General features: G+C 38.3%; 1 protein-coding gene across 1 annotated transcript; it reads right to left on the bottom strand.

Annotated features, from left to right (window-relative positions):
- Positions 1-7,234: 7,234 nt before the first annotated feature.
- Positions 7,235-9,395, bottom strand: LOC306862649 (uncharacterized protein). The gene is made up of 3 exons (XM_079405562.1): positions 9,263-9,395; positions 8,547-8,722; positions 7,235-8,459 (listed from the first exon to the last, which is right to left on the bottom strand). Exons 1-3 carry the CDS (start codon positions 9,339-9,341, stop codon positions 7,809-7,811), a joined length of 906 nt encoding a protein of 301 aa, XP_079261688.1. The 5' UTR covers positions 9,342-9,395; the 3' UTR covers positions 7,235-7,808.
- Positions 9,396-13,845: the final 4,450 nt, after the last annotated feature.

Raw genomic sequence — 13,845 nt, 5'->3', positions numbered from 1 at the left:
TCTGGATACAGTCTGGATCCAGGTGGCTACGGTGACCTCGGAATAAGAAAGAAACACTAATATTAGCGTAGATGCCATTCTTCTAACAATGTAACAAGTACATCAGGTGTTATGGGAAGTGTTCCCGGTTCCGGTTGACCTAATTAATGCAGCCTAACAATCCTTTAATGGATTTGAATTATAGAAATGCGATAGTGTATTATGTGTAAGCCAGGTTAAAGAGATGGGTCTTTAATCTAGATTTAAACTGACAGAGTGTGTCTGCTTCCTGAACAGTGTTAGGTAGATTGTTCCAGAGTTTGGGAGCTAAATAGGAAAACGATCTCCCGCCCGCTGATGATTTTGATATTCTAGGTATTACCAAATGGCCAGAGTTTTGAGATCGCAGCGGACGTGAAGGACTATAATGTGATAAGAGCTCGCTCAAATACTGAGGAGCCAAACCATTCAGGGCTTTATAGGTAATTAGCAAGATCTTAAAATGTATACGATGTTTAATAGGGAGCCAGTGCAGTGTTGACAGAACCAGGCTAATGTGGTCATACTTCCTGGTTCTAGTAAGAACTCTAGCTGCTGCATTTTGAACCAGCTGGAGTTTGTTTATTAAACGTGCAGAGCAACCACCCAATAAAGCATTACAATAATCTAGCCTCGAGGTCATGAATGCATGAATTAATGTTTCTGCATTTGACATTGAGAGCATAGGTTGTAATTTAGATATATTTTTAAGATGGAAAAATGCAGTTTTACAAATGCTAGAAACATGTTTTTCGAAGGAAAGATTGCTATTAAAAGTGCGCTTAGGTTCCTAACTGATGACGAATAATTTACAGAGCAGCCATCAGGTATTAGACAGTGATCTAGGTTATTAGTTTGAAGGTTTTTGGGACATATCCTAATGACAATGATGAGTTAATAATATTCAGAAGAGGATCTATTACTCCTGGAAGCACCTCTTTTAGGAGTTTAGATGGAACGGCTTTAGCTGGTTGGCTTTCCAGCTTTAGCTATATGGACTATACACGAAACTAGATAATGATCTGAGATATCATCGCTCTGCTGCAATATTTCAACGCCACTGACATCATTTCCATGTGACAGTATTAAATCTAGAGTATGATTTCTACAATGAGTAGGTCCTGAAGCGTGTTGTTTAACACCAATGGAGTTCAGAATGTCTATAAATGCTGATCCCAACGAATCTCTTTCATTATCAACATGGATATTAAAATCACCAGCAATTAGATCTTTATCTGCAGCCAGCACTAACTCAGACAGAAAATCAGCAAATTCTTTAATAAAGTCTGTGTGGTGCCCTGGTGGCCTGTATACAGTAGCCAGTACAAACATCACAGGGGATTTATCACTAACACGTGTTTCTCTAGATAACGTTATATGAAGCACCATTACTTCAAACAAGTTATACTTGAAACCCGACCTCTGAGAAATACTGAATATATTGCTATAAACTGTGGCAACACCTCCCCCTTTACCTTTTGGACGCGGCTCAAACTCTCCTTATCACCTCGACGACCTTTGATCTTCAGACCTCCAGCGATCATCAGATGCTCCTCACACACACACACACACACACTGATCTCACGTCAGTCGCTCACAGCGCTGATAACACAAATGCCTTATTTGATTTTTACTGTTTTTTACAGTGTATGAATTCACACAAAATCACACCTTGTAAAATCCCTGGGCATTTTTAAATAAAATGTTTTGTTGTAGACTTTTTCCTTGCTTTTGTGCGTTTTTTATTGGCTTTATTTATTTGCTGTTGTTTTTCTGTAAGCATTTTGTGAAGGTCCCACTTTTAAAGGTGCTAAATAAAATAAATGCATTATTACTATTAAAATAGCTGCATTTTCCTGTAAGATTCATTGATTCCTGTTGTGAATTTGGCCTTGTCTATAATTTGCCCTTAAAGCATATAGAGATAGCACAGAAGCATTTGAGAATGAGCAGTGCTTTGTCTTCATGCTTCAGTGAATGATTGTGATGTTTCTGTATCCTCGTAGCGCTGCCTGAGGAAATTCAGATCCATAATCATTTCATCAGCCGTCATCCCTCATCTTGTAATTTCTGATCCGTCTATGAATATGATGCATGTAGAGAAGTGGTGATACCTTCATGAAGAGACACGTCTGTCCTGGAGACAATCAAGAGCTTCTTTCAGTCAATATTCTGGTAAAGCCGCTCTGAGACACCCGACTGATTCATTCTCAGCGCTGAATACAAAAATCACTGCCATACAGCAAACAACCCACAACATGAATAAACCGATCACGACTTGCAGATCAAATCCGTCTCTCCGTCATTTAAACACAGACTGATCTTACAACAGAAACAGAATAAGTGGCTAGAAATCATTTCAGAAGCTTCACTCATGCAAGTGTTGATCGTCTCCTGTCCTACTGTAATAACATTTGGGATTGGCTTGAAATATTTAATCACAAATAAAATGAAAAACTTACCCTTGCAATAACTATCTTGTACATAAATTTGCACATTTTTGGTTTACATGCAGAAACATTCATTTAAACAACAAATAAAGGTACAATAAAGGTCATCTGAGATCAGGATGAGTTTGTTTCTTCATCAGGTTTGGAGAAATGTGTCTCTGCATCAGTGTCTCAGCAATGGATGCTCTGCAGTGAATGGGTGCCGTCAGAATGAGAGTCCAAACAGCTGATAAAAACATCACAATAATCCACACCACTCCAGTCCATCAGTTAACATCTGGAGAAGACAAAAGCTGAAACGCATCCAGCATTAAGACGTTTAAGAAACAAACATTAAGAAACAAACTCGCCTGCTGGCCTGAAGATGAAGATATTTCCAGCAAACTTTTCTCAAAGGAATTTTCAGCTATTCTTTTCTGAAGAGTAAGAAAAGATGCCATATTCACCATATCACTATCAGCACTGGTACTAGTGATGACTGACTAGTGAACAGCACTAATTAATTGACCTAAACATATCATCACATCCGTCAGGAGCATCTCAGGAAGAACGAGGAAGAAGCTCCGTTCCGCTGGGGAGAAACAATGAAAGTATGGAGAGCCGTTTGCCATTGGCTGCTGCGTTCTGCGGCCTGAAGCTGCTCTGAATGATGGCCGTGTCTGTTTTTGACAGGTTGGAGATAAGAAAGTGCCCTCAGGTATTAGATGTCATTCCTCCTCGGCGGTTGGAGCCGTTCGACAGACGTGCCACAGTGAATAGAGGATCTCAGCACAACAAAGCTTTCTGTTCTCATTAAGTCTGAGGAAAGAGCAGAATAACGGAGACACGCGTGTAATCCCGGTTCAATCGCACACCGCCACCGAATTTCATCATCCTTAATAACTCAAGTTCACTATGAAGGGCACACACGCGTATTTCAACACAATACAAGCCGTAATTGATGCTTCTCTCATCCACTGCTGCATCTCAGATCTTGATGCAATGCATTCTGGGATTGTCTTCCCCGTGATGAACTGATTTGGTCAAAAGAATCAGTCGTTTTGCATAAAGACTTAACATCAAGTGGCAACCAAAACATTACTAGAATTATTTATTATATATGTGAATAGGTAAAAATCGGTTTGGTTTCTAAATGTCTTTTTGACTTGAATTCGCTCTGAGCAGCATGTAATTCTCCGTTTTTATCTTCACTGGAGGTCGACTTGTAATTACAAATTCATAATTTGTTGATGGTTTTTGAGGATGAGGGTGTCATGCAACCTGACCATGCTGACTGATTTAATTACACTGAAAAAAAAAAAAAAATTTTTTTAAATGTAAGTGGTTGCAAACAATTTATTTTAGCTACATTTAAATAAAAATAAATGTTGAAAGTTAGTCATATTAATGTTAAATATTAGTTAAATAAACTAAATTTATTTAAATGTAGCTAAAATAAATTGATTGCAACCACTTAAATAATAAAAAAAGGAAATTCAATGAATAATGTTTTTCAGTGTAGATGAGTTTGTGAAATACTGTTTGAGAGACTCAAAGTCATTTTAGTGCCATTTATGTACTATGGGAATTTGAGTTTTTATTAATATTTTGAATTAATTTAAATTTTTATCATTTCAATTTACCTTTTAATTTGAACATTTTAGTAATTTTGTTGTGTTTTTGTCATTTTTATTATTTTTAAAATATGTCAGTATAGTTTTTATTGATATTTTGCATGACTTATTTTTATATTTAATTATTTAATTATTTTCTATTTTTATTGTAATTTTAGGTCAAGGTTTTAGTAATTTTTTTTTTTTAAATACATGAATAGTTTTTATTAATACTTTAAATGTTAATTTATGTTGAGTCATTTGTCTATGTAGTTTTTATTTTATTTATTTTTTATTTTAGATTAAGTCATTTTAATACTTCAACTACACAATAACTGGAAATGTTGTCTAGGGAACTAAATGAAATAAAAGAGGTTTGAGTGTGTTAACATTTAAATTTATTTTATTTCAAGTACCAAAAATGTTTTTTTAATGCTTTTCATGTTAGTTTTAGTTAACGATAACTCATGACCTTTGACATCAACAACTAAAGATCAACTCTTCCCTCTCAAAAGTCTGTTTATATGACTGTCCTCACTATTCATCTTGTTTTTCCTCAGAACAGACCTGTGGCATCCATCAGTCTTAGAAGGCTTTCGTTTGGTGAACCCTTGATGGCTTTAAATGCTGTTTGTGTAGGGAACGTCACAGAAGGGTCTTTCTCAGAAAAAGCCTGTGTGTGTGTTTCCTTGAAGAGCAGGAAACGTCCTCTTCATGTTCTGGTCCAGATACTGAAGGATGCACTGCTGAAATCCATTTAGCTTCTGCTTTGAGATGCTGTGGTGAGTCAGCGCTTTCTTTCCCTCAGGATGAATCATTCATCATGGCCTTCTCACACGGAACCGCTCCATCAGATCTAATATGTGTGTGTGTGTGTGTGTGTGAGGGACAGGAGCTGGAGGAACAGGAAGTGTGCATGAAGCCTGAGGCTGGATGGAAGATAAGACCACTGAAGCAGAGGAGGAAGCGCAGACGTCCTTGAGCTGAAGGTCCTCTGAGCCGTTCCTCAGGATACGAGTCTTCAGGAAGAGCATGAGTCTGTTTATAGAGTCCTTATAGTGAGGAGATCGACCTTCATCCCGCACGATCTGAGCAGAGTGCTTACAATAGATCTGCTGAAGCATGAGCCTGTACCTAGAAACCAGCCACAACACCCTAACAACCGCATAACAACAGCCTAAAAAAACACTCACAACACCCCAGTAACTGTATAGAAACAGCCTAAAACACTTATAACACCCTAGTAACCGCATAGCAACAGCCTAAAACACTCTTAACTCCCTATCAACTTCCTAAAACACCCCAAACACCCTAGCAACCGCATAACAACAGCCTAAAAAATCACAACACACTAGTAACCGCATAGCAACAGCCTAAAACACCCTGAACTCCCTAACAACTGCCTAAAATACCCAAAACACCCTAGCAATCACATAACAACAGCCTAAAACACTCACAACACCCTAGTAACCACATAAAAACAGCCTAAAACACTCAAATTACCCTAGCAACCACAGCCTAAAACACTCACAACACCCTGGTAACCGCATAACAACAGCCTAAAACACTCAGAGTATCCTAGAAACTGCATAGCAACAACCTAAACCACTCAGAATACCCTAGTAGCTGCATAGCAACAGCCTAAAACACTCAGAAAACCCTAGCAACCACATTAAAAACAGCCTTAAAGTCTCAGATTACCCTAGCAACCACAGCTTAAAACACTTACGACACCCTAGGAGCTGCATAGCAACTAGCTTAGTGGAAGTGACTTTTTCAAGCATTGCTGATACTTTCTTTATGAATGTTCCTCAGTAAGACAGGAAGGAACATTAGCTGTAGTTACAGAGCTGCAGAGACAGAAGGACAGACTGTCTGGGTCTGGATGAGCTAAACGCTCCAAACACTTAAGAATGACAGGTGAAGAATAGCAGGAAGGAAGCCAGCTCTTGTTTGAAGGGCATGTGATCTCACCTCATGTGTTCCTGTCTTAACTGGAAGCATTGTATGTATTTGACGGTGATCTTGAAAATGCTTGTTTACAACTATTTACGATAATAGTTTCTGTTGTCTAAATTTATCTGATTAACTGTGGAAGCTGTTTGCCAAGCTTATGCTTCAATGTCAAATCACTAAAAACATCACTTCTTCAGATCAAACATGTCTAAACCTGTGTTTTCCATGGTTGGTCCAGCTAATGTGCATTACTGTGAATCGTGTTACTTTTGGTTAGGTTTGTTCAAATATTTTAATGTATTCAAGTACCCATAAGCAGTTTTCAGTTACGCAAGTAATTGGTTGGTTTTTATTTTTTATTACATTTTAAATGATGCTTTATATTTTCAAGCTGCCAGAGAGGATGATGGGAAATGTAGTGTAGTGACCTCTTAAAGGGCCCAAGTACAATTTCACACATTGAAACTTATTTACCTTACGCCATGATTCTGTTATTGTCAGAAAGTCTTTCTCTGCTAGTAAATACGACACGTTGAGTGATTGCGCTCTGATTGGCTCAGCAAGTCCTGCATGCAAATTCTGCTGCTTTTACATCAGTGTGATGCAGATTGAATCAGCTCTGATGGATGAGGAAGGGTTTGTGTTTGGATCTCGAGGCTGAAGGAGATGAAGCAGGCTTTTCCTGAGGTGTTTGTGTACATGTGTCCGATCTCTCCTTATGATTATGATGCTGCGCTCGGACACATTCGAGGCAAACATCATTTAAGATGGTATTATGAAAAGCGAGGGAAGCAGTCAGCCATGCTTAGAGCTGGATATTAGTGCACTTGATTACGTACTGAAGGTCAAGGCTGGCCGCTCCAAGAGAGACGACTAATAGCCGATAACCTTCAGCGATGTTTCTCACCTTCATCTCCAAAACACAGAGCAGACCGAGGAGAACAGAGCGAGTTTCCACTGAGCTTCTGTTGTGGAAACATGTGACGCACGAGCGAGTGATGACTGCAACTTCCAAAGAACTGCTGATACCATCGACATGAGCCTGTGTTTATACCACACCGACTGATCCGATACAAGCTCAACGCTCTTCCTTATTATCATCAGTCCTTGTTTTTCAGAAGTGAAACCTGAATGAGACGTTTAGCAGAATGCTCCTTTCCATAAAATGAGCAAAAAACAAATAGAAAGGCAACAAATGATTTGTTTGCATGCTTACTCACTTCATAAAAGCATTTATTTACAGTTTTTTACAATCACTTTGCTACTATTTTCAGAAGATTGATGTCATTTTTCACAACTCTAGACACAAAACTCAAAACGGTTATCACTTGTAACACAGGCTGTCTAATGTTCAAAACATTGCATTGTGCATTCATATCTTTAAAGAAATCTTGCACAATCATTGGTTCAAAAAACTAATTTACTGTGAAATACCATTGAAACATAACTATAGATCACCCACACACAACCGATAGTTTCACTGTGTCATTGTTCGTACAATCATTAAATATAGTAGAACAGAATAGGTGATACAGGTCTCATTATGGTACTACATGTACAGTAAATACATCTCTGTAAAAGTACTGTAGGAGTAGAGAGAATACTACAGACAGTGGAATCATTGAACAAAGTTTGTAAGATATTGATGCAAAACACTACAGTACAATCATAACATAGGGTTATTTGAATCAAAGCAAAAATACAGTAATTAGCTATGAAATAGAAAAGACAGTACTGTAAAACATCAAATGCAGTGTTCCTCAACTTGCTTGTACTGTAAGTACAGGAGTGATTACTGTACTTCTACATTGTCATCAACTCTGTGTTGTGGATTTGGCCACAGGTTCTCATCTACATCACAATGGATGTTTTCATTAGGCAAACATCTTGGAAAAAACCTTCGGGCATGGCCAATCCAGGCCTGACACTGGTCTGCTGTGATGTCATTGCAGGCGTCATCCATGGCCTGGAGAAGAGTGACTTGTTCATGAGGGTGCCTATCATGAACCTTCCATCTCCATGAGGAGAACAATTCCTCAATCGGGTTAAGGAAGGGAGAGTATGGGGGTAAATACAGGGTGGTAAATTGTGCATGGGCCTGAAACCATGCTTGCACCACATGAGCATGATGGAACCTGACATTGTCACACACAATGACATAGGTCACACCTTCAGCTCTACAAACCTGATCGAGCTCATCAAGAAAGGTGACAAGGAGAGCTGCATTATATGGTCCAATATGAGGTCTGCGTCCCACCACACCATCTTCTGATATAGCCGCACACATGGTAATGTTGGCCCCACGTCGTCCAGGTACTTGGATGGTTGCCCGCTGGCCAATGAAATCCTGACCTCTCCTCCTTGTCTTGGCCAGATTAAAACCTGCCTCATCCAAATATATGAATTTGTGATGGTCGTCATCAGCATCCAGCTCCATCACCCTCTAAAAATACATTTTGGAAAGAGATTACTGTACAATGTAGAATTTTTGGGAATGTTTTTACAACAGCCATCTTGAAACTGAACTTACCTGAACATACTCAGTCCTCATTTGCTTCACTCTATCTGCATTTCTTTTGAAAGGCACACGGTATAGTTGTTTTATAGATACCTGGTGCCTTTTCAGTATGCGTGCAATAGTCGGCAAACTTATGGATCCCACATTGTTGAACATGTCTTCATTGTCCAAGATATGCTGGCGAATTTCTGTAAGGCGAATATAATTTCGTTTTGAAAAATTTGCATTTTGATCATTGGTTATGAGTTTTGTGTCTAGAGTTGTGAAAAATGACATCAAGTTTCTGAAAATAGTAGCAAAGTGATTGGAAAAAACTGTAAACAGAGTTTGGTTTTTAAACTCAAGCAGCTCAACAATGATCATCATTGCGTTGTTTTATTTTGCTTTCAGAGGAACTGGTGATTGACTATTATGGATTATGGATGTCTTAATGCTGGATGTGTTTCATCTTTGGTCTTCTTCAGATGTTAACTGATGGACTGGAGTGGTGTGGATTATTGTGATGTTTTTATCAGCTGTTTGGACTCTCATTCTGACGGCACCCATTCACTGCAGAGCATCCATTGCTGAGACACTGATGCAGAGACACATTTATACAAACCTGATGAAGAAACACACTCATCCTGATATTGGATGGTCTGAGGATGTGTGTGTGTGTGTGTGTGTGTGTGTGTGAGTGTGTGTGTGTGTGTGTGTGTGTGTGTGAACACCTGTCCTCTGTGTCTTACCTGTCCAGCTCTCTGTCAGGTAAACAACAGGTGGAGAGCGTTCACCTTGACTCCTGCAGCCAGACTGTTTGTCACCCATCTGCTGCCTTTCAGATCATCACTTCTGTCTGAGTGTGTGTGTCTGTCTGTGTGTGTGTGTGTCTGAGTGTGTGTGTGTGTGTGTCTGTCTGAGTGTGTGTGTCTGTCTGTCTGAGTGTGTGTGTGTGTGTGTGTTTGTCTGTCTGAGTGTGTGTGTGTCTTTCTGTCTGAGTGTGTGTGTGTGTGTGTGTGTGTCTGTCTGAGTGTGTGTGTGTGTGTGTCTGTCTGTCTGAGTGTGTGTGTGTCTATCTGAGTGTGTGTGTCTGTCTGAGTGTGTGTGTGTGTGTGTCTGTCTGAGTGTGTGTGTCTGTCTGTGTGTGTGTGTGTGTGTGTGTGTGTGTGTGTCTGTCTGTCTGTGTGTGTGTGTGTGTGTGTGTCTGTCTGTGTGTGTGTGTGTGTGTGTGTCTGTCTGTCTGTGTGTGTGTGTGTGTGTGTGTGTGTGGTTCAGCTGCATGCTCTCAGGTGTTTTTATGCTGGTTTTGCTGTGGTTCTCCTCCTGTGATGGACCGTCTGGAGCAGATGGTGGTTTCCTCTGGTCTCACAAAAACAACCTGCCAACAGATATATTTCATTGAGAAAAACAGGGAGCAAAAATAACTCCTACTACTCTTCCTAATGTGAGTGAACTGAGAAATGAAGGGAATATTTTGTACTGGTGATGAAACTGTATTGCGCATTCGATCTATTTAAATTCGTATAGGAGAAAGTATATTTTAGCACTCTAAGAGAAGTCTGTAAAAACCAGACCCAATGTTCTTTGATAATATGAAGGAATATGAAGTGCTGATTTTTCACAGGTGTTTTACCCATATTTTGAATTCCTCACTGCATTTAGTTTCAGGAAACAGGACATGTCTGTAAGTAGCTATTTAACGTTTTGGTTTTTAACCCTTGTTTTAGAATTGTTTTTTAAAAATAAGAAAGCAGTTTTAAGCAGAAAGTCATTTTCATTCACAATGTTATTATTTTTTCTTACAGTGTATTTTATTTTTCTTTTATTATATAAGCTTTTACTCTTATGTTTTCCAGTTTATTTTATTTTAGTTATTAGTTTTGTGTTTTTAATGATTATATTTAGCTTGAATTTGAGTAAATTTAGAACCTCAACTTATAATTTCTGTTTAACTTTTTAAAAAGTTTTTTTTTAAGATTTAACTTTTTCATCTAATATTTCTATTTAATTTTATTTCAGCTTTATTTAAATTCAGAAAATATTTTAGTTTTCATAGCAGCACTGAATTAAGTTCTAGTTTCACACACAGCATCACGTACAGCGTTATGCAGTCAATAAAAGATGAAGATCCATTAGAATTGTGTTATTCATAATTTCATTTTGGTGTTTCAGTCAGTTTCGACACTTCCTGGAGAAAAAATAAATAAATAAATAACAGAACCATCAATTAATCTGGTGAAAAATGTTCTGCTGATCATCATAAGTTATTATAACACACCAGTTTAAAGGAAGAACTATGTGTAATATAACTAATCAGTTTAATAGCACATTATTATTATTATTAACAACATCCACGATCCAGTCATTCCTCATGATAGTAGTTATGAGAATATAATGCGAGGTAAATGATCACAGCTTGACTGAAGCGAGTCGAGGTGACTGTTCTTCATTAACCAGCAGACTGACCCAGAACGTGACTGCAGTTTAAAACAGCAGCGTCGGGCCTCAATCAGGTCCTGTGAACCCTCTGAGTTACAAACCCTGAATGATGCAACCATCTCAGTTATTAGTAAGAGTTTTATGAACTTAAGGTGTTTGATGCAAGACTCTGGATCTCAACAGATTTCACTCGGAGTACATTACACTTCATTAAACAATCAAACATGAGACTTCTGAGGTTTTTGAAAGAAGTCAGTATTTAAACGATCAAAAACATTAATACTGTGAAATGTTTTTATAATTTAAAATAACTGTTTTCATTTGCAATATATTTTAAAATGTGATTCAATTCTATTCTAAAATGCAGATTTGGTGCTTAATTATCAATAATGGTCTATATTATTATTAATATTACCCAATATTTTTGTGGAAACTGTGATACATTTAATTTCTCAGGATTCACAGATGAATAAAAAGCTAAACAGAACAGCATTTATTTGAAATAGAAATCTTTTGCAACATTATAAATGTCTTTACTGTTCCTTTACATTAATTTAATGGGTCCCTGCCGAATAAAAGTATTAATTATTATTTTTAATCTTTCCTATCCTAAACTTTTTAATGGTAGTGCATCACAGTTTCCACAAAAATATTGTGCAGCACAACTGTGTTCAACATTGATAATAATCAGAAATGTTTGTTGAGCAGTAAATCAGTATATTATTATGATTTCTGAAGATCATGTGACACTGAAGACTGGAGTAATGATGCTGAAAATACAGCTGCAGATCACAGAAATACATTACAGTTTAACACATATTCACACAGAAAACAGCTGTTTTACATTAGAATAATATTTCACAATTTTTACTGTATTTTTGATCAAATAACTGCAGTCTTGATGAGCAGAAGACTTCTTAAAAAAATTAAAATATTGATCAGTAGTGTCTGATACACACTTTTTCTCAGGAGAAACACATGCAGACGACTTCATTCAATCTAACTGGTGTTTATGAGAAACAACTGAGATTTTAAAGATTGTGTGTGTGTGTGTGTGTGTGCGTGTGTGTATGTGTGTGTGTGTGTATGTGTGTGTGTGTGTGTATGTGTGTGTGTGTGTGTGTGTGTGTGTGTGTGTGTGTGTGTTCTCCTGCTCAGATTCTAAACACATTCAAATTTACAGTGTGCTGTTTTAAAGAGGGGCAGCTGACAGCTGGGGTGTGTGTGTGTGTGTGTGAGCGGGGGGGGGGGTGGGGGGGGGTGGGGGGGGGGGGGGGGGTGGGGGGTATTTTTTGCTGATTTGGTTGTACTGAATCGCTGGACATCTGTCTCTTCCCAACCGGCCTGAATTCAAATCATCCGCCGGCTCAAACACATGGCGACCTGTAAGAGATTCAGCGATCATGTGTTTAACACGTCTGCAGTTATAACGCTGTAATAAAGGAAGTCACTGTAAGATCCCAGTGCAGCGCCTGTACTGATGTATCCAGCTGTCTGGAGTGTTTCTGTGGGACAGAGAATCAGCGCTGGTAATCTTACAGGGATTAATAGCTTCTTCTTTATCTGTCTCGCCTGGGCGGCGCAGGCCTGACTGAATACTAATGAGACCCTCCTGAACTGATCCGGGATCAGCCTCAAACACCAGCAACACTGATACAGATCCTGCGTTTGAGGACGCTTCACTGACCAGAGATCAGCCGCGCCACACGGATAAGATCAGAGAAACAGTCTTTACTTCTGATTTAGTTGATCATTTGTGACCCTGGAGCACAAAACCAGTCATAAGGGTAAATTAAAGTTTTAAATTAAAGTAATCTTTCCATTGATGTATGGTTTGTTATGATAGGACAATATTTGTCTGAGATACAACTATTTGAAAATCTGGAATCTGAGGGTGCAAAAAAATCTAAATATTGAGAAAATCTCCTTTAAAGTTGTTCAAATGAAGTTCTTAGCAATGCATATTACTAATCAAAAATGAAGTTTTGATATATTTATGGTAGGAAATTTACAAAATATCTTCATGGAACATGATCTTAATATCCTAATGATTTTTGGCATAAAATATTGTCCTAACAAACCATACATCAATGGAAAGATTATTCAGCTTTTCTAAAAACTGACCCTTATGACTGGTTTTGTGCTCCAGAATCATTAGACTCATGTTAGATGAGAATCTGTAGATTGGGCTCAAATGATCCTCAGTTAGTCTGATGCGACAGCAGCGCACCGGCTGAGATCTGGAGGGACGGACAGACACACAGAATGAGAGAAATGAAAGAGAGGATCCAGAGGAAGAGCGGCGCTTCAGTCGATTGGGGTCACTGATGGTATATCTGATGTTATTCTGTCCCTGTTTCCCTCTTCAATCTCTGACGGTGATGTAACACACACTCATCCGGCGCTCTCATCATCAGCACTAATGCAGTTTGAGAATACACTCGCAACTGGACAGATATTACAGCGAGAAATCAACATTCAGCCTCACGTCGCTCCAAACCCATGCTTCTGAGGAACATCTTGGACACAGAGGAGGAAAGCGGCATTAATGTTATCATAAAGCATCATGACACTAATCCATATGATCATCTGAAATCACATGATGCTTTATGCGAGAAACAAATTGAAATGATCTTCCTGCATTTCAGCGTTTGAATCGAATTCTAAAAATAAAGGTTCTTTGATGTCCACGAACCTTATGGTTGCATGAAGGTAAATTGGTAACACTTTATTTTAAGGTGTCTTTGTTACACGTTTCATGTACTTACTATTATAATAACAATAAATTATGCCTAATTAGTACATGCAAGTAACCCTAAACTAAACCCTAACCATAGAGTAAGTACATGTAGTTACTCTTTACTTTAATGTATAATTACACCGTAGCAAGGAC

Source organism: Barbus barbus, assembly GCF_936440315.1.
Source record: "Barbus barbus genome assembly, chromosome: 43".
Lineage (NCBI taxonomy): Eukaryota > Metazoa > Chordata > Actinopteri > Cypriniformes > Cyprinidae > Barbus > Barbus barbus.
This window is presented reverse-complemented; position numbering and strand designations above follow the sequence as displayed.